This window comes from Coenobita brevimanus, chromosome 111 (genome assembly GCF_032717465.1).
Source record: "Coenobita brevimanus isolate Jiangsu-jjx chromosome 111, ASM3271746v2, whole genome shotgun sequence".
Classification (NCBI taxonomy): Eukaryota; Metazoa; Arthropoda; class Malacostraca; order Decapoda; family Coenobitidae; genus Coenobita; species Coenobita brevimanus.
Genome location: NC_137064.1, coordinates 10,239,617 through 10,262,795, shown reverse-complemented (window position 1 = coordinate 10,262,795; position 23,179 = coordinate 10,239,617). Strand labels below are relative to the sequence as shown.

The 23,179-nt window shown below is 42.3% G+C and overlaps 1 protein-coding gene across 2 annotated transcripts in view; it reads right to left on the bottom strand.

Annotated features, from left to right (window-relative positions):
• LOC145417726 (troponin C, isotype gamma-like) overlaps positions 1-21,870 on the bottom strand; it is a 44,309-nt gene extending 22,439 nt beyond the window's left edge. The window contains exon 1 of one of the 2 annotated variants that reach the window (XM_080286326.1): positions 21,694-21,870. In XM_080286326.1, coding sequence (XP_080142452.1) covers positions 21,694-21,711 — 18 coding nt within the window. In that variant the 5' untranslated portion in view covers positions 21,712-21,870. The remainder of the gene's footprint in view (positions 1-21,693) is intronic. The other variant, XM_080286324.1, reaches the window with a different exon arrangement.
• Positions 21,871-23,179: the final 1,309 nt, after the last annotated feature.

Genomic DNA, 23,179 nt, shown 5'->3' with positions numbered 1-23,179 from the left:
CTCAGCGCCAGTTCTGGCTTCCTTCATCATTTATGCCACTTACATACGCCAATATTAAATGATCACATGAGAATCTCCACCGCACTCCATCCCTTGATCCTTTAATAGGTACAATTAGAATTATACACACACTCATACATTCAAAGCACAACCAGCCCTCACACACGTCACCTTCATGTCAGGTTCCCCCCAGTACTACAGTACTGTACCTCCACAATTATTGTTTACCTGTTCATCTTGCAAAATGTGGTGGAGAGACAAGAGGGCATGAATATAAGCTGGGGAAAAGCAGATGTTTAAATGAGAATAGAAAAAATATATATAGTTTCCTAGATAGAAGCATAAATACTTGGAATAATTTGGAAGGGAAAGTGGTACAATCAAAGAATATTCGTGTGTTCAGTAATATATATTGGATAAATGTAGATATAGAGACAGGACAGTACAAATCCTGAACGTAACAACTAGGCAAACACAACTACACACACACACACACACACACACACACACACACACACACACACACACACACACACACACACACACACATACGAGGCCGCTCCCACTTCACCCCACCACCAGGAAGCGGTGTAAAACTCCGGGCCTCCCTGGCCAAACTTGCCCTCCGCGAAAGAGGCTATACAACCCCCGCCTCACACAGCCAACGCCAGCCATTCTCAGGTCTGGTTGCCTTGTTGCTCGCGCTAAAAGATCATTTTGGTCGCTTTACTGTGGATTACAAGAGCGGCGGCAGCAGCAGCAGCAGCAGCAGCGGCAGGTGTGACCCGCCAAGGAATGTTTTCATCGCCACGTTACCCCCCTGCACTGCCACGCCCCCGCCACCCTTCTCGTACTCTGTTACACTCCTATTTGCTCTCACATCCATTCATGTATTTTTGAAGACGCTTCACATCTATTATTTTTCATTACATAGAGCAATCATCGTACCGTCTGTATGATACACTCATTCCTTACAAGAACCTCTCCCTGTTTCATTCGCTTCTCACTCCTTTATTAACCGATGCTGGTTCTCACACAAAGCTGACAGTCCTCTCTCGTTGTGGTTTCCTTCAGCTAGGTAAAACAATGTGGTATTACATAAAATGAATTTTTAGTGTTTTCCTCAACCATGAAAAAGGTTAAGAAGTAAATATATAGATAGATAGATAGATAGATCCCATTGGAGGCCAGTATCCTCAATATAGGAAGGAACTAGGAATTTTCAGAGGATAGTAAAGTAGGGAACCCCGGGTAGGGACCTATGAACTTCGTGACTATGAGCCGATAGGCAGAGGGCGGTACGCTTAGTACCCTGCTAGCACAGTGTCTCGCCCAGGACCCGTGGGATCCAATGGAACATATATATATATATATATATATATATATATATAGATAGATAGATAGATAGATAGATAGATAGATAGATAGATAGATAGATAGATATAGATAGATAGATATATATACTATATTTTTTTTCAGTAGTCAGCCATTAATTCATTTTATACTATGACAATAAGTAATTGAAATATGTACTAAACACTAACTTTGCTGTAATTGTAATTGTAATTTGCAAATATTAAAAGTTAAGAAATGTAATTGTAATTAGCATTTGTTTTCGTCCTTGTAAATGTATTTGTAATTTAGTGACAGGACAAGTATTTATAACCGTAATTGTAATTGACCCAAACCAATGTAATTACTCCAAGCCTGATATGTATATATATATATATATATATATATATATATATATATATATATATATATATATATATATATATATATATATATATATATATACTGTATATGCAAGTAAATAGTTTGATAAAACGCTGTCCAGCATAGGATATCAATATATACATTTGAGGTGTGTGTGTGTGTGTGTGTGTGTGTGTTAACAATACCAAGCAAAGAATAGCCACTGGTTATTCTCGACTTCAAAGGTTGGACTAAAAAGCCCAACTCTGGCCTACGTATGCAGTTTATATGAATGTCCTGTTGCGACGGGGTAGAAATGACAATTTTTACATCTAAAATTTGCATATAATTATGAGCTGACAAAATAATTATTATACTTCGAGCATTCTGGCATCAATATGCAAATGTATTATCTCTACTGGTTTTATGAATGTCTGTAATTGCTGAAGCCTGAAAGTAAAAGTGAATCAGAGTATAGTGATGACTGATAGCAGATGAGTTGTGTGGTGTAATGATCAGCAGAGCGAAACAGAGATTGGTATTAGTTTTAAGCATTTCAGTCCAGTGATCTAAATCATAAGTAATTATGCAACGGAATAGGGGGTACTGATAATCCAGGAAGAAAAGCGACCGGTTCTTTGAAACCTTTTGAAACAAAGCAGTTGAGAATCGAGGGTGAAATAGAACCACATGAAGGTGTGCTACTGAGTTCATAATAGCACATGGTTGCCAAACCTTGTGTGGCATAAAAAAGAAGTTTACGGGAGAGACAAAGGAACAAGGACGAGCGAGACAACACCAGCAGAGTAAATCAATATTTGCGTTGGCCTGAGGATACATCACTGGACCCGGAGCACCGCCTTAAGAAACGCCGCCACCCACACCACGTGTGAGGGGCAGGGGTACTGTACATGTATCATCCCCATGCCTTGCCTTGTCCCTCCCCTTTCACCTAACCCTTCCCTTACACCTGTCCCTCCACTAAACCTGCCCTGCTCTTATGTCTGTCATTGCCCTCCCCTACATTTACCTTACCACAACACCTGCCCTACTCTCACCTACCCTGCACCTGCACCTGCTCCGCCTGTCCAACATTCCATTCCTCCTTTTATATCAACCGTCTCTCTTTCCCAGACAGTATTATTTTTTACACTCTAATCTCTCCATATGTTCTACCTCCAACTCCTCTTTCCCATCTCTCCCTCCACCCACATAATTATACCCTCTCCTTCTCCCTCCACCCACATAATTATACCCTCTCCTTCTCCCTCCACCCACATAATTATACCCTCTCCTTCTCCCTCCACCCACATATACCAGTACCCTCTCCTTCACCCTCCACCCACATATACCCTCTCCTTCACCCTCCACTCACATAAACCCTGTCTTTCTCCCTCCACTCACATGTAACCTCCGACCCTCTCTCCGTCTCTCCCTCCCTCCAGATACAACCTCTTTTCCTCCCTCCACATGAAGTCTCTCTCTCCCTCCTCCCACATACAACCATCCACCTCCACCCACATAAAGTCACCCTCATCCCCTCCACTCTCATACATCCTCCTTCCCTCCACCCTATGGAGCTTCCCTCTTTTCCACCACCCACATATAGTAATTCTTCCACAGTGTTACCTCTGTCTACTTACCCATCTATCTCTCTATATCTATCTGCCTGTCAGTGTCTGTCTATCTATTCCTTTAACTGTTTGTCTGTCTACCTATCTCTTTATCTGTGTGTCTGTTCGTCTGTCCGCCTTTTTCTATCTTCATCTGCATCTATCTATCTGTCTAGCTACCTCTACCTACCTATCTACCTACCTAACCTAGCGGTCTATCTTTAGCTGTCTGTTTATCCCTCCTTCCCACCATTGCCTCTTGGTCTAGTCTCAGTAAAGTTCATAATTCCCTTTTGCAATACTGAGTCATCTTTTGATTCACTTACCAGGCTTTCTCTCTTCCTTAACTATATACGTGGTGGTCCGTAAACAGCGCTACTCTAGAAACTCACTTGGCGGTAGCTTACGTGTTGCGGGAACAGCTCAGTCTGTTGGTTCCAGCGTTTGTGCCACAGTGGGAGTAGGAAATGAATAGAGGATGCAGGCCCGACAAATATCTCTGGCTGAGCCGTCCCTGCAACACATGAGAAACCGCCCAGAGGAATGGAAGAAGAGCGTTATATATGGACCACTATATTTTGCATGCTACAACCAACTGTTCTCTTGTGTCTTGTTTGCTCTATTCTGGTATCAAAGTATATTACATAAGTAACATACAAGAATCTAATAACTCTGCGTATGTAATACTAAAGTAGCCTTTTTCCTTTCACTCTAGCTTGACCTAGACTCGCCATCTCTCTCTTTTGAATGCTGAGTTGTAATAATTTATTAATAACAGAATATGATGTTAGTCATGAAGTGCTTTGGAAAAGATGTAGAGCCACAGTATCGTCTTTCTCTAAACACTCACCTACTTGAAGTAAATCGCTGAAGTTAATGTGAAAAGAGTATAGTGAGGGAGGGGTGTTGCGGAGCCTCTAAACAATTACAAAACGACAAGTGTCAGGCTGTCAGGCACTACACCACCTTCCTGTTCCTTCAGTCCCGCCATTAATTAATCCCCTTCTCAACATCCCCGCATTCTCCAACTCTAATTCATTAGCTGTAATTATAAGTTCCAAGGTTCTGGAGACGGATTCCTTTATGCAGTGACACCAGTATACTTGGGCGGCTTGTCTTTCTGTTCCTCAATAGGTCAGTGCTACAACCATGTCAGGACTCCATATTATAATTACAAATCATAATAGATAAATAGATAGATAGACAGAGCTCCTGGCAAGCCTGGGAAAGGGAAATGATCTTGCAAGTTAACTGAGAAAATGTTGACAATACACAGGAAGTAGCAAGTCAGGGGATGATATAGGTAGTGTGTCAGCGAGATAGCATACGAACAAAGCCTCGTGACCATACACACACATACACACATATTCACACACAGGTTTCTAGAACTTTCCAACCACAGTGTAACACACGTGACACGACCCCTGCTACACCAGAATTTAGGAAGCAGAGCTCAGAAGGAGGCTAGCCATAGAACTGGCAGGTAGTAGGGAGAAGGAGCCTAGCAACATGGGCGAGCGAGCGAGCGAGCGAGAGAGAGAGAAAGAGAGAGAGAGAGAAGGAAGAGGTGTATTTGGTATACTGTCAACATTTCCTCAGTTAACTTGCAAGATCATTTCCCTTTCCCAGGCTTGCCTGGAGCTCTGTCTATCTATCTATTTATCTATTTATCTATTATGATTTGTAATTATAATATGAAGTCCTGACAAGTGGACTGCAGGAGATGGCCAGCTTCGACCTACAATCCAACGAGTTCACGATCAGATGAGCATAGGGCAATAACAACAACAACAAAATGCGCTTCCTGCAGGTCTCACTCATGATGAGCGTGAGTGTGCATGGCATTATAGTTCTAGGTGGTTTTGTTAATGAGCATTTGTGTGTGTGTGTGTGTGTGTGTAATTCACCGGATTGTTCAGGATCACGTGATGGTTGTGATCATCAGCATTTTACCCTCTCGGAAGAGAGCTGAGAGCTCATGTAGTCCGATCTAAGGGCAAAGCCTTGACCTTCACACACGCACACACCTATCAACTTGCTCAAGGAGGACAGTGACCACCCGTTTCGTCAGTGAAACTTTTTGCATCCCGAGCAAGGCACAAACCCCCGTCTTAGCTGATGCTAGGCGAGAGCGTTACCACTGAGCCGGCGAGTCGATGCTGGTCGATAATGTTTTTCATAGGTTTCTATTTGATTGTTTTTGCTGGAAATTCATGCCTGCTAATTATGCATTCACTGACGTCTTTCTAGTACGTGGGCTTAAACTTAAAGACACACACACACACACACACACACACACACACACACACACACACATATATATATATATATATATATATATATATATATATATATATATATATATATATATATATATATATCAATCATCCATCATCCAATCCTACATTGCCCCATGAGGAGCGTAGGAGCTCGGGGCTAGGCAGTTGGTCCCGACATTTAAGATGAGAGTGACCAGCCTCACTCATCCCTGAGTGGCATTACAAGAGCAATCAACCCCAACCATCCCTTGGATATAAACCTTCACCGGCTCAATCCGATTGGAGCACAATAATTACCCACTAAACCACCAGGCGCCAAAATTTGGTTATATGGTTACCACCCAGCGTAGTAAATGGTTTCCTGGTGCACAGGAAACCAGTTGGCTTGTCACTCAGTGTAGAGCCACCCACAGGCCGAAGGAAGTGGAAAGAATGAAGGAAAGAAAGACAGAAGAGGGAGTGTAAAGTCACCCGCACACAGAAGGACAAGGAAAGAATGAAGGAAAGAAAGACAGAAGAGAATGGAAGGAAAGAAGGATGGAGAGGAAAAAGCCAACACCCGAGAGCAGCACTACATCGAGTGAGTGGATGGTGAGCGTCCCCACCTACTACAAATAGAGAGAGAGAGAGAGAGAGAGAGAGAGATGAACAATGATAAGGCTAAGGATATCACTGATTTTGTCACTGATACTGTGTTTACATACTTTACTGAAAAGGTCGGTAAGAATTCATATCTATTATTAATGAAGAAAATAGGTGAGTGTGGTGTTAATGAAGAAGAAAGATGACTAAGGTGAAGAATTTAATCATATTAATTTGTTTCTGGGCGTGCTGGGTTGGCACGATGCTTGGTAGACTTGAGTGATTAAGCACTGCTCTAAGTGAGGGTGATGACGCGGCGGGAGAGGTGAGTTGCAGTACAGGCCTTACTCTTGTAAGTTTAGGGGTATTTCTGGCATCTCTTGCGTATCAGTATTATTCAAATTGTGCACTTAATACTCTCTTGTATATTTATTAAATATTTTAACGCAGTAACGTACTGCATGAATAAGATGCACGAGATAAAGCCGTCTCATATGCAGTAATTAACTAGTAAAGAATGTGTGGTCCACAGCCTCCTAAGCTGACCAGCATCCGGGCCTCAGAAAGGGATGGCGACGGTAAAGACGAGTAGTGTATTGGCAGGTGGTAGGGGGTACTGTGGCACAAACATATATATATATATATATATATATATATATATATATATATATATATATATATATATATATATATATATATATATATATATATATATATATGCAGTATAAAACAAAAGGCCTAGAAAGAAAACGACGGTAGTAGAGAGAGTGGTATGACGTCACTTGGCATATATATATATATATATATATATATATATATATATATATATATATATATATATATATATATATATATATATATATATATATATTATTAGTTATGCGTCATAGAAACATACGGTAATTTCTTTTCAGGTTATGGATACAGGTAACCAGTGATTAAATTCACATTCAGTAAACCTTTGTGGGGTATGACGTCCCTTAGGTATTGCTCTGGCAACCGTCGGATAGTTTTAATCAACTGAGGGAAATCCCGGTCCGGCAAAGGCTTAAACAAGAATCTGTTTTGTTATTCTGCCTTCTCCTCCTCACCTTCCCCTGCACTCGTTTTTCTCTTCCCTCTCCATGTTCCCATTTTACTCCGTCTTAAGTTGAGAGTGCCTCCCTCCCCGCCCCGCATGGTGCCACGACAGTGCCTGGTGTGGGTGAGAGACATCACCTCACCTCTGGAGTATCGCCCTGCCTGTCAATACCACTACATTGATAACAGCCACGGTGTCACTCGTGGTGTCGGGCTTGTCTGGCTTCCCCAGTTTTTGTCCATAAGATGAACCGCCTCCTGTCAGAGTTACAGCTGTTGCACCCACACCATGCCAGCACCTCTCGTCTCTTATAGCTACCCACACTGTTACACCATATAATTCTGATTGAGCTTGAAATTATTAATGAGAGCAGCTTGAGTAACGCAGCAGTGACTCCTTGGAATATATGTAGAGACATTATAGTTATAAAGAATGATATCCGCCTCAACGGGACACCTGCACTCCTACTAAATTAAAAATGTAGCAGTAACTCTGGGTCGAGGCTCACTTGAGGTAAAATAAATATAATGTGGTCCGTTCCCACCCGCCTCACTGCCACACCATAAACTCAACTACCGAGAAGTCGTACTATTTCTAAACATGATTTAACATTCCCAACACCTGCTTATTTCACTCCTTTTCCTCTTACAGCAGTTTCTTTACTTCAGTGCCTCTTCTTTCATCTACACTTTAAATTCAATAATAAATCGGTACTCGTTTATCTACTTAAGAAAATATCAGAGCTCTAGATATGACTGCTCACATACGAGTAATGTCTATCCCTTCAATACAATGATGTCCATTATATTTTCTTTTATTTTCTTTTTGTTACCGCCAGACGACTGTATTCATTTAGGTTATGAAAGACGCCTCATAATGAAGAGGCTGAATATATTAATTTTCATCACATATGTGTGTACGCAATTTTTTTTATTTTTGTGTGTGAATTGATAGATGAACCCGTGCAAAACTTCACAAACACACACACACACACACACACACACACACACACACACACACACACACACACACACACACACACACACACACACACACACACACACACACACAGCTGCATGAGGCTTGAAACACTGGCTACAATTTACTCTTCCGCATATTCTTGTTTTTACGTTCCCCACAACCCACTTAAGGTCACTGTGTTGCGACTCCTGGCACACCCATCCTCGCCGACCACCCACCCACCCACCCACATACTCTCTCTCTCTCTCTCTCTCTCTCTCTCTCTCTCTCTCTCTCTCTCTCTCTCTCTCCCTCCCACACGTACCACCTCTTATACACACTCACCCACCCACCTACGCCCCGACACATCAATAAAACTTCCATTCACACACAGCTTTATTCATCAGCTCCCGTCCACACACCTTACAAATTTCAGTTTCTGTCCACACCCTCCAGCCCAGTCTCTGTCTGACAAAGTCTTATCCATATTCTTTTAACTCATCAGCGTTACATTATTATTATTATTATTATTATTATTATTATTATTATTATTATTATTATTAAGTTCCATTCTTTTTCTTCTCTATGAAGAGCGTAGGGGCCCTGGCATAGGCTCGCAGTCCCGATATTTGAGACAAGGGTGGCCAGCTTCACTCTTCCCTGAGTGGCATTATGTAAGCATTTAAACCCAGCCATTCCTTGAATGTAAACCCTTACTGGCTCCATCCGGGTGGAGTATCTTGGCCTACTAGACCATTATGGGCCATATGATTATGTGGTTACCACCCAACGTAGTAAATGGTTTCGTGGGTCGCAGGAAACCATTTAGCTTGTCACTCACTGCAGTCACCTGAAGGCACCAGAAAGCGGGGTGAGTGGCTGGTGGCCACCTCCATCTACCCTAACAATGATAATACCGTACCTTTATTCCTTAGCATTTTACAGATGGAATTCATATGATCAAAATTACAACATCACATGAAAATACATGTACAGCAAATATTCAGAAAATAAATTAAAAGAAAGTACATCTAAAGTCTTGTGGTGATTGCTAAGCATTTTCTGCAATGTACATTTGAAAATGCTGATAGTAGAACTGGTCCTACATTCGGCGCCAGCTAAATTTTCCGTAAAGCCACACCCTTAGAGACCACCCGAGACTCATAAAGTGTCAGTGTAAAAATTTACGAATAAATTAAACATACCGTTGACACAGATAACCATTTCATCAGTAGGTAGAAATCGCCTTAACCAGTTAGGGTGACTGCTATTGGGGGAAGGTGTATTTCTACGGAGGATAAATTAGCGGCAAGGAATATAGTTAAGCAGGGAGGCTTGTTTGCACCACATCTGTCCATATGAGGCTACTGATCTGCATCCTATGGCTGAGTTTTTCTTTGGAAGATATTTGTCTGGTATCTCTTCTGTGTATGGTCTTTGCTGGCTCTGACTGTGCAAGACTGTTTTAAATAGGTAGTATATTATATGTTAGGAAGCAGATATCGTACGCTCTCATACTTGAGACATTGAACTGATTATGCTTGATAATGCTCTCACCATTAATTCTTTTATGGCCGATAATACCCTAGCATTGTTTCAGCAAACGCCGGAGGATTTTGTTCAGTTAAGAATGAGTCATAGGAGCCGGGGGTTATTAAGAATCGGTAGAGAGGCGGCTTGCAGTCCTAATGGACCCAGGATCGAATCCCGGCTGGAGCAGGAAACAGTTTAAGGATTTGAATTTCCTAAAAAGCAGACTTTCCTGATACCAGATGACCCGCCGACATGTCGTAAAAGTACCCCCGCTAATACCAGTACACCAGTCCTGTATGAGACTGACCTAGCATGTATTCAATATGGACGGTGGGTGTTAGCGCCGAAGTGGTGACATGTGGAGGTGTAGGAGGACTACTGGGCCTTGGGATAGGCCACTGCCCCCAAGAAATAGGCCTTGAGCCTTTGCCAAGAGTCGGACACGTAAAAAAAAAAAAAAAAAGAAAAAAGATTTGCAAAATCACGCTTTTTGCCATGACCGACGTAAACCATTGCAGTATATTATTTTTTAAAACCATCCTGTGTCCTTCATGCTTGCATAACTTTTCCTCCCCTACAGTGCAGAGCAAAACCAGTAGAACATGCACAGCACCTCTCAGTATTTTTGACATTTCTGGTTCTGAACTAATGAATAAAAACTCCCAATCCATTATAACACTGGCAGTCAACACTGAACAGGATCTCATTAGTTCCTGACACGGTTCTGAAACGGTGTAAAGAAACTACTACCACTGCACACATTCCATCACCCAGTCTTCACTGAAAATAATCTTCACTGACTCCTTCAATCTTACTACCGCCAGACAGTTTTATTTAGCGCAAACGGCATTCACCACCGTTAATGCATCTGCTTTCACCATCTCCTGGCGCACTTCATCAACTTTTCATCAACTGTCAGCACAACCACCCTCTCACCACCGACATATCACTATCACGGTAGCACCATTATGCTACCACATACCACCATCAACACACCACCACCACCGCCACCACCACTGTCATAACGATACACAACACCATAGCCATAAATATATAAATTAATTAATTAATTAACAAATAAATAAATAAATAAAAAATATCACCACCACACAACCAGCATGTCATTAACACTTCACCATCAAAGCGGCATCATCCTACCACAAACCACCATCCTCAACCCACCCTGCCGTATCCACAATCACTTGCCCATCCATCAACCACCACCACCCAGTACATTCACCTAATTCTCTCCACCCACACACACTTCGCCACCCTCCACCCATCTCCAGCTGTCAACTCACCACCCTATTTTCCGCCTACACAACATTCTCCTAGCCTACTTCTTTCATCCCCTCAAACATTCGCCATTGCCATGCCACCCACCCACACTCCCCCACCTCCCACAACCCCACCCATCTCCGTGTTCAAACCTATCATCCAGCATACTTGTCACCCATATGCTCCCACTCTCCCACCACCCACACACCCACTCACCACTTCCCATACATTTGCCCACACCCTCCCAGTCCCAACATCCACCTATTCAAGCCCTTCACAACTCACCCGCCCCACCGTCCAACCCATGCATCGCCTTCCTATCCAACATCTCTCATTTTCTAACCAACCTAGGGTATCCACAACCTATTCACCCTTCTACTCACTCAATACCTTCCCACCCTCCCAGCTCCTTCCTACCCACTTAACCCCTTCTCACCCACCTACTCCCTTCCCACCTACCCAAGCCCCTCTTCCCCACCCAGCTATCACCACCCACCAGCACCTCCACACCCTCATCTTTCAACCCCATCATGATTTGCAGCCACAATCTCCCTAATGGAGGGAGAGGAGGGCCATGCTTGCCGAACCTCTACAGTCGCTTTCTTGGCTACATCGCTGCCTTACTTATGTCTTGGTTTACTGTTTAATTTATGGTGTGTGTGTGTGTGTGTGTGTGTGTGTGTGTGTGTGTGTGTGTGTGTGTGTGTGTGTGTGTGTGTGTGTGTGTGTGTTTGAGAGAGAGAGAGTGAGAAAGAGAGTTAATAACTGTCTCTAGTAACTACGAGCAAGCGAAGCAATGTTTACGTTCAGCTGAGAAATGAGCGGCCCAACACGACCCGGCCTGGCCCGACTCGACACGGCCCGACCGCAGTGGTTGTCAGAGGCTAATAACTTTTATACTATGTGAGACAGAGAAAAGATTCTTTCAGCAGGTAAAAGATACGTTCAATAAATTTTGCTCTTAGTTATATGCTAACTCATGAGACCAAAGAAACCCCCTGGAGTCCCAGCTTTCCAAGGGAATGTACAGAGGGCTTCAATGGACATACGGCATTATGACATTAAATTTAAAAAGATTTCCTGTTGTAACACTATATTTCCTTGCATGAACTCTAACGATTAAATCTAGGATATTACGCTCATAATTTTACATGAACGTTTATTCTACGTTTAGGGGGTGAAATCAGCAAGGGTAATCACCCAAATTCTGGGTTTTATCATTCGATCAATAGCCAAGCGTTTACCAACGCAGTTCGTTGGCACGGTAAGTCGGGAGCAGAGAACCGAACATGGCGAGCGTGGCAAATGCATGGCGCCTTGCTATATGTATATCCAGAGAGAAAATGTGAGAAACTAAGTATTTTAGCTCAATTATTCTTCTGTTATTTTTCAACAGCCTCACCAGAAATGTTGAAAGTTTACACCAAGATGAAATTATGATGATGGGCGTATGTACAAACGCTCCCTCGATCGTCACTCGCACACAAATCACACTTTACTGTACTGACGTATGGTAGCAGCAGCTGTGTGACGATAGTTGGCAGTAAGGGACGGGTGTGGATTGTGTGGGATAAATTCGTCCATTTAAGCAAAAATATTCAAAAACTGTTTAGGCCTAAGACGATTATTACTTCTTTTGTGTTCCTTTTTTGATGCTGAAGTATTCTATTGCCTAGCTGAATTCTCTCTCTCTCTCTCTCTCTCTCTCTCTCTCTCTCTCTCTCTCTCTCTCTCTCTCTCTCTCTCTCTCTCTCAATAAATATAAATAAAACAACATAAAAAAAAAATTGTTTTCACCTGCCTCTGTGGCGATATCAGTCAAGAGTTCCATAAAGAGGATGTGTATCTGCCTGTCAGATATATCCTTCTATTGACTATGTCCTCTGATCATTGGGTTTCCTTCAGTTTTGTCAGCCAGTACCGTTTTGTTTCGTTTCGTTTATAAAGGCTTCAACACGCATGCATGCGTCGGCCTTGGTCACCTAATGGTGGCTGTTCATGCTGCTCGATCTCTAGCAGTCTCCCAGTTCAGTCCCTTATCCCTGAGGTCAAATTAATAACATTATCTCGAGCTAAGAAATTGAACAATAAAGCGGATTACATTCTTCAGTATCTTTCTCTCACTTTCATTGCAAAACCGTACAAACTGAGCAAGTACTGGTATAGTTCTTATGCATTGTTCACCCTTTTTTTTATGCACTGTTTCCTAAACCAGGCAATATCAGTAGGGGAGTATATGAATTCTAGATATATACATCCTCTGATATGTTTGCATTAGCTAGTAACCAGACATTGCGCCCAGTTCTTTTCACACAGGTGTAACTTAATCCAGCCCTGAACATTAGCTCGTTCCCCTCAGTGGATCTGATATGCGTCGCAATAACCAAACCACAGAGTATAGAGGAGGCATTACTCGCCCATCTCTCACCGTTTGATCTCGAGCCTGACAAGTGACACGCATGATTATTGGCTCATCATCAAAGTGGGACTTTAAATAAAAGGTGTAAGATTTTATACCAGAGCATTTTATAACTGCCGAATTAGGAAGGATTACAGAACGTTTCCGAGCATCAATGACATCCAGAAATAAGTACACTGTGATCTATCACAGTATGCTTTCATCGCGCCTTTCAGTGATCACAATGCTGTAAATCAAGCTTCTGCACATTATGATAACAGTCCTTCGATTCTTTGGTCAAATTTATATATGTGTTTTGCCCTTGTGTAACTTCTCTGATTGCAGAAGAAACAGTGTGGACTGTGAGAACTTGAAGCAGAAACTCCGTTGGTAGAGGCAGTACCCAGGATTTATTCGGCATTTTGCTTGTGACGGTTTTCTTAGAATTAACAGACAGCGATTTTTATGTTTTGTTGATATCGACAACGAGCCCGAAGTCCTGTGTCAGTAAGCCAATTTTTTGTACTGTTTTATATATATACAGTATATATATATATATATATATATATATATATATATATATATATATATATACTGAAAAAAGAAACTAATTTAAGATCCTAACACTGATAAACCTACCTTCCTAATCGCTATCCTTCATCAAAGCCTACAGATACAAATAACTAAACCTAATTACATAGCTATATGCAAACAGTGAATATAATGAGCGGCTTAAATGGCCCAGGCATGAGATTGGCAAGATCGTTTATATCTCATAATACACTAAATAGGTGTTCCGCTAGTTAGAATGTTTGCTAATGGTTGACTAACACAAAAGAGCCGATATGTTGGCTAAATTTTTCGCATGATACAACAAACAGCCTCAAAACAGCTGCACATATTTACATTGTTATCATACCTTATTAAATTCGATTCCTTTGATTATTAGTTTCCCATCTACAGTATGTTTTACAGTACCAATTGTTTAGGTTCAGTCTTATCATTTCATATTGTTCAGTGATCTCTTTACCCTGAAATATCTCACCAAATATAACCCTTTATTACAATCTGTGCAAGGAACACAGTACACCCCTGCACTCTAACTCCTTACTGCTTTCCAGTCTTTCCGACCAAAGTCCATTATTGTGACTGTCCCTGTTTTAACAACTTCAATTCCTAGTTCATGCTTATATTGGCAAATATTATCAGAAACTGGTATATTACTGATACCGTTCTCTCATTTAGCCGGATTTTTCCCTCTGTGCGGTGGTGAATGCACAGAGCAGAGTGTAAAAGACGAAAGGATGGATTATCTTGGTATACTATTAGACAGAATAGGAAAGTTTAATGTTTAAAATTTTTAGAAAATCAACCAACAAAAACGACTTTGTGTGTGTGTATGTGTGTGTTTTTTTTTTAGCTACGGAGAGAAGAAGAGAAGAACAGAAGAACAAAGCAAGACAAAAGAACAAAGTTACGAATTATCCAAAGCCATTTAGAGTACATTGTACCTCTCTCTCTCTCTCTCTCTCTCTCTCTCTCTCTCTCTCTCTCTCTCTCTCTCTCTCTCTCTCTCTCTCTCTCTCTCTCTCTCTCTCTCTCTCTCTCTCTCTCTCATAATTACATGACTCTTAACCACCTACTCCTGGCGACGGGTCTGGTCGTTACGTCATGTTATTTCACATCTCACACCATCCATCACTTTTTTAATCTCTTTCCCAGCTACTTCACCACACTACCACTCCTTCACACCATACACTTCACCACACTACCACTCCTTCACACCATACACTTCACCACACCACCATTCCTTCACACCATACACTTCACCACACCACCACTTCTTCACACCATACACTTTACCTCACTACCGCTCCTTCACACCATACACATCACCACACCTCCACTTCTTCACACCATACACTTCCACATCGCTCTGTCACACATTTTTCCACACACTGCAGGCTATCCCACACACACTCGTCCACACCGCGCTCACTCAACTTGCACCATAAGCACTGGATCGCACTCAATATGTTTCTACACCACATTATAACTCCCATCACACACACACACACACACACACACACACACACAAACACACACACACACACACACCGCTCGCTGGCTCAGTGGTAACGTTCTCGCTCGCCATCTGTTGGACGGGAGTTCGCGCCTCGCTCAGGTTGCGAAAGTTTCACTGACGAAGTGGGTGGTTACTATCCCCCTTGAGCAAGAGGACGGGTGTGTGCGTGTGTGAAGGTCACAGCCTTGCCCTTAGATCGGACTATATGAGCTCTCAGCTCCCTTCCGGGAGGGTAAAAGCTGACGATCACGACCATCAAGTGATCATGACTGACCCGGTGAATTACACACACACACACACACACACACACACACACACACACACACACACACACACACACACACACGCCACCCTCACATACACGTCCACCCACCTTTCACCCATCACATATAAATCCACCTTATCTACCTTACAACCACATATACATCCACGCACACCACCCATCACATAAATCCACCCACCCTCCACATATACATCCATCCTCACTCCAACCTTCTCATTTGTACCCACTTGCACTCATCCCTTCAGAAATATTACTGTCCCACACTCACCTCTAATTCACCCACCTACGCATCACCTTTCTCATAAACACTCACTAATACCCATCCTATAGAAAAACACTCACTCACACTCCACCCATCACTCCACCCACCTCCACTCCACCCTTCCCAAATAAACCCTCCCACATTTCATCCTCGCCACAAACACCCACACATATCTCGCCCCCTCCTCACAAACACACCCACTCATGACACACCCGCCAAAGAAACATCCTGTCCTCACACACACACACACACACACACACACACACACGCTAGCGCGCGCGCAGCTCTTCCTTCTCCCCGTCATCCTCCTCTTCCTTCCTGCTTACATTTCAGGGCACCATCTCCACATGCGCGGTTCTCCTCGGCCAAGTTTGGTCTCATATCCACTGTTTTCTCCAAACTTCAACACATCTCTCTCTCTCTCTCTCTCTCTCTCTCTCTCTCTCTCTCTCTCTCTCTCTCTCTCTCTCTCTCTCTCTCTCTCACCTCAGGAGCGCTCTTCCAAACTTATTAAAATCCCTTGAATACGGAAAGAACAACACACAAATTGAGACACCGGATTCAAGCGGCTATCCCCTTCACATCTATGAAGCAATTTTCAATTTTTCTTAAAACCTGAAGATGATTTCATTCAGTCTAGAGGATACTTTTGGCTGTGGAAGAGTTAAGTTTGGCTGATGGCGAAGAAGGGAGTGACATGAAGGCAATTCTGTTGCCACTCCTTCCGGGATTATGGCGTCTTTCTGTAACCTTTCGTTCCAGCTTTCGTAATTCCTAACCTACCGTCTAAGTTCTTAATATTTCCTCTGAGTTTCGTCCTCTAATATTCCAATCTGCTGTATAAGATTTGTATTTCGCTGACACTGGAGACAACACAGCACCACTTCCTTGGCGATGATATCATGCATGCTACGCATTAATTTTCCATCATCATCATCATCATCATCATCCGGACCTCCTTTCCCACCCTAGGGCAGGGTGAGGGGTAGCAATGACCAGACAGCCCAAATTTGCCCAATCCTATGGGTCAAGCTTCGATTCACTCATCATTCAAGCTCCCTGACTCCTGGCTCTATTTGACACTCCAAAAACGTTCACCATGATCTGTTGCTTCAAATAAGCGTATCCGATTGAGTCAATCCGGACGCTGCCACGTTAAAAAAGGGTTCCAAATCCCTGATCATGCACTTCATCTCACAACATTCATCCAGCCAGCTCGATCTCTCGTCAGGTCCCTAGCCTCACCGACTTCCAAACCTCTCATCCTCATACACTCATCCACCATATCTCTCCACCTTCTCCTTGGCCTACCTCGCCTCCTCTCTCCTTCAAATTCGCTCAGATATACCTTTTTCACCACTCTGCTGTTATCCATTCTCTCCACATGACCATACCATCTCAGTACACTTTCTTCGATTCTGGTGTCCACCGACTTCCTCACTCCACATCTTTCACGAATCACATTATTTCAATTCCTATCCACCCTCTGTACTCCACATACTTTCCTCAGCAGTCCCACCTCCACTGCTCTTACTCTTGACTTTTCATTTTCATGCCACACCATAGTCTCACATCCATATGTTAAAGTTGGCACTAACACTCCTTCATGTAAGCCTCTGTGCAGCTGCAACACTCAAGCCTCTGTTTCTTATCAACGCCTTCATTGCACCAGCTCCTTTTCTTCCTTGTGTCACACTACTTTCAACTTCTTTTGCGCATTTTCCTCTCTTTTCTATCACTGTACCCAGGTATTCGAACTCTCTCACCAATTCCAGACTCTCTCCATTCACTGTAACATCGCACTGGGAGTCACCTTCTCTCTCAATAACCATCACTTTACTCTTTTCTACATTAACTCTCAAGGCACGACGCACACAGACATCAGCAAAACTCTGCACTAGCCTACCAAGTTCTTGTCCTATACTTGCAAGCAGTACTGCATCATCAGCATACAACAAATTTGAGATATTCCATGCATCACCATTCATTATAAAAGCCATCCCTCTCTCCATTAATCGTGTTTTTATTTCTCTCACCACCCCATCCATATATATATTGAACAACCATGGGGACATCACACAACCTTGTCGCACTCCCACACCGATCGTGAAGCATTCACTTAGATGCCCATTAACCCTTACACATGCTTCACAACCATCATAAAAACTCTTGACAGCACCTATCAGCTTACCGTCTACACTGTACATGCTCAAAACTTTCCACAATCCTTCTCTGTCCACTTTGTCGTATGCTTTTTCCAGATCCATGAATGCCATAAACACCTTATGGTCTTTCTCACAAGCCTTCTCTGCTATCTGCCTCACTGCATATATTTGATCCACACATGCTCTGCCACTCCTAAAGCCACCCTGTTCATCACTCCCCAGGACTTACTTTCTCTATAATAATTCTTCCATATACCTTCCCTACCACACTCAATAAACTTATGCCACGATAATTCTTGCACTCACTTCGCTAACCTTTATTTTTATTTTATATAAAATTAATTTTCTTTGCCATGTTATTTATTCTTTCTTTTTTTAATATCGTCATAACTTGCATTGGTAATACACAAGAGGATATATTAGGTGTAAAACGCAAAATACATGGCCGAGGAAGAGGCGTTACGAAATCAAAGCTAACATGAGCAAAGCCCCAGGGACGGAATTCTCTTGAGTGAAGATTGTCCAGCATCTCTTCCCTATTGATTTACTTTATACAGTACATTCAGCAACAAAGTTCATGTTGCCTCTCCTCTCTCTCTCTCTCTCTCTCTCTTTCAAATATATATATATATATATATATATATATATATATATATATATATATATATATATATGGGCTTTGAAAACCAGTCTCGCGACTCTACAACTGACGTTGATAACTTTATTTGGCGACTGATCAGTGTCTTATGTTTCATTTGCTTTGGATTTATGAAACTACTTTCAGAAAAAAAAGACAGAAAAAAGCAGGACAGATGACAGGATTTTAGTTGGCGATAGCACATCACGCCTTAATACTGTACTGTGTTATGCGTGTATTTTTCATTGCCGACAGAGAGTACATGTACAGTATATCACATGACAGTGCTGATGTGCTGTGGGCAGAAATAAACTGGTGTGGAAGGGGTGCTGTGGCACCTCCTTTACGGGCAAGAATACGTCCCCATGTACTAAACATTTCCTGTAATTATGATGACGTCACTTGGCATACGTAGGTGTCTTGCCGCCCTCCCGCCCACATATTTATAAGATGTGATGGCCCCATTCTTGTCCCCCCACCCACCCACCCACCACCACACTGCCCCGCCAATATAAATAAACACACGTCCCTTGGAAATCCCTGGGTGCCACTGCGTCATTAACCCTTTGACTGCCAGGATTTCTCTCAGTTGAACTAGACCGTCTCGTGTTAGCAAACGCCTTCAGCCTGATGATTTTTTTTTTTTTTTTGTTACCTCCAAATGAATGTTCTTCAGGTTTGGGAGGACTACAAACGGCAGGGAGTTAGATGTAGACTTAATCAACCTCGTCGCTTCTACAGATCTTCACATATATAGCAAAACTCTTCGGTGGAAGTCTAATTAAAAAGATAAAACACATTGCATTGAGAAACAATAAAATTAACTACTGCTTGGAGTTCCTTCAGCTGAACAAAGCAGCCTTGTCTTCGTCTGAGATAAATAATTAACTGCGTCCCCAGTGGCACACTGAAACAGGAAAAAAAAAAAAAACTATGTCGTTAGCTGGAACGGAATACGAGAGTTGTTCCAATTACGAGAGGGTTGCTGGTGACTGTACAAACTCTCTCAGGCTTCCATGACGCACTCTCAGAGGAATGAAATCACTTGGTGTTTATTGGATAGAATGCTAGCTCATAACCGAACAAGTAGGCTCGTCACTGGGGAAATGCAAGCAGTTTGCCTTGTAAATGCCCGAAGGTGCCCTGATTTCCATGTAATTCCTACTAATTATGCATAGTACACAAATAAATGAGTTCATATAAAATTAACTGGAGTAAGTAATTTAATATGCTTAGTCTCATTCAAATTTGAATTCACATGAAAACTGATAATGATTAACGAATATGTATGAGAACAAACCGAAAACGGTTGAATCAGTTTACTCTCACACATTAATTCATTCTTCATACTGTAATTTAATGGCTATAACCATGATTACTTTTAAAGGCACGAGTACACCATCATAAGGAACTGCCCTGAAAATCAGCTTTTGCCCTGAAAAAGACACATTCTCCAAGTCGACCCCCTCCCCCCAGACCCCCCGCCTCGTATGCCTATGTGCTACAGTTGTTTAGATCATAATGAGATTAATTAGATACTTTTCTTCCTTTCTTTTGCTCTTTCTTCTCGGTACTGGAGAGGGACTGATATAACCGGGCGGCTCCGCTACTTGGTTATGCAAACGTCCCTCAATACCCTCCCAGTCCCCCGAATGGAGGATGGTAGACTGCAGCAGACGGATAGTTTCAGCCTACAGCCTATTAGGTTCACGTTCAAACGAACCTGGGGTCAGAACAACAACGGTAAGCCCTTTCAACCATCTTGCCTTCCTGCACATGTTTTCCTTCCACCAGTACCTTCCCTTCCCCTTCATTCGTCCCAACCACGTATATGTTTTATTTTCTCTCTTAGTTTTTAAAATATATTCCGGCTAAGTATTATATAATTTTCTCTTCCTCGGATTTATTTATTCGTCTTCTACTTAACTGATGTGTTTGTTCATGTTATGCTTTTTTTTTCTCTCTCTCTCTCCATCGTTTCTTTAATATCTTTCCTCCAAACATTTCCCATCACTATTTTTTCCATATTCTATGTCCAGTGTATTTTTTTTTTTTAGATTTTTCTTATAATTTTCCACCAGCACGTTCCATCATCTACTCTTTCACAAGTCCCCATTATTATTTTTCCAACAATTCCCACGTCCATACTTTGATTCTATAAAAGCTTTTTCCTTCACTTCCTTGTCAAAGCGTTAACATGTTGGCATACAACAGTTAATTCTTCCCATCTTGCCTGTGACAGAAATATATATATATATATATATATATATATATATATATATATATATATATATATATATATAAGTATTTTGCCAAGGTTCGTTCCATGAACTGCGTTAGAACTTAACCCTCAAACCTCCAGGGGACGACTTGTCTATAGTTCTCTGGGTTTCGACAAACCATTATACTCGCCACTGGGAAACCTCTCGAGATCTGGGGGTTAAGCATTTAAATAAAGATTTATTCCCCTGCCATGTGAATCATACTTATATATGAGGCTTACGTCATTAGATATGGATATTCTCTACATTTATAAGCTACTGGCACGTGTTTTGTGTTCGCCATAGAACTGTAGGCAACACAAGTGTTATTGAGAGATCTTACTGTATAGAACCTCAAAATACTGATTATCCCACGTTCTTGCCTCCAAGCATCTCATTCGTGCAAATATCTAGTGTCTCAAGGTATTGTACATCTCAGTTATCATACTATAAATTGAAATTAGAATAAAGAATATGTGGTAAGACTCTTCCTAATCGCACAGAAGAGAACACGCTTGCGTCTGATAATCACTACTTGCGTGTTGAAGAGGAGCCTAGGAAAGAATCAGTAGGTACTCACGATGATGCTCTCATTCATGGTGGCGGTGGGTTAAGTTGTGCGGTGGTGGTGGCAGAGTAGTGGAGAGAGACGGAGGGATCACCAGCCTCGAGGGGCTCCGGAAGACGTCTGCGCTACACAGGCAGCTGGGAGGCACCCGCTCCAATCTTCCTTCTGACAGCTCACGTCACTACTGAAATAATCACTAGGTTCTCCCACTTTAAAAGCAGCTGCAACCTCGCCTTGCACCCAAGACGACCAAATGTGATCCTTGGGGTCACGGGAAAAATTATCGTGCACTAGCAACCCATTATTCTTTGATCGCTACTCTTCCAAGCATTTTGCAAATAGCTTACAGCAGTCGGTACAAGTGGCAGTAACCACAGACTTTGTGTAAGTATGTGTGTGTGCGTGTGTGTATGAGTGTGTGTGCAATCGTACTATACATGCTCGGAACTAAGGGAACATCGTACACAGACAGGCTGAGAGCATCCTTGCTGTATTCCAGTTTGAATCACTTTCTGCCTGTGCCCTGTGATTGGGTAGGTACTGTAAACCAGTTCTGAATTAATTGGCAAGGGTGGGCGGGGCCCCCACAGAGCCCCATCCCAGTAATATTTCGTGCAACACTTTCTGGTGCTATTTTGGTGGTTATCGCGGGCATATTAGTGGGGCAGGTGGCGAAGGGTGGCCTTCCTCACACCCGCCCCGCGCCGCCCAACTCGCGCAACCAAGCGTAACACCCACTGCTACAATCATCTTCCTTAAACACAGATTTTAAGGAACAGCAAAGCGGAAGTTAACCAGTTTTGAAAATGTCATACTGTCAGGTGCAAGTTTTGTGTGTGTGTGTGTGTGTGTGTGTGTGTGTGTGTGTGTGTGTGTGTGTGTGTGTGTGTGTGCCTCTTTTAAACAGTAGGTGTGTAAGACTACCAGCTGGTAGTGGAAAAGAGCTACAGGTGTGTATAGGCTATACAATAATAGATTTCCATTTACAGATATTTCCTTTACTGCATTCCCATAGAAATGCAGCAGTTTCGTTCAGTGCACCATATAAGTTGATGTTGTTTAATGTCTCCCTAATTACTTTTGACGGTCTGCATCAGTCACCTGTCACAAAATGAATTTCACAAGCTTCTGGGTCTCTCTATGTCCCGTAGGGTCACGTAAGTGCTTTGGAGATTTCATAATAGATTTTGTGAGCGATATATCCTATACATTATATCTCGGTATCCTTTTGCATGTTACTGGTGCAAACTGTGCCGATATGATAATAAACATGTAAGAAAATGTTGAGAAATAATGTACAAAATAAATCGCCAAGAAAAGGGTATTATGGGGTCTCTTACCCCACTTACAGTACAGACCAAAACTGTTGGAAGAGGGTAAGCTGGACAAAAGATAGTGTACAGTAATTATCACTTAGCCTCATCACAAGCATCGGTGTACATCACGCGGTGATAAGAAACTATGAAATACAACTCGCTGATACCTGCCGGGTTGTATG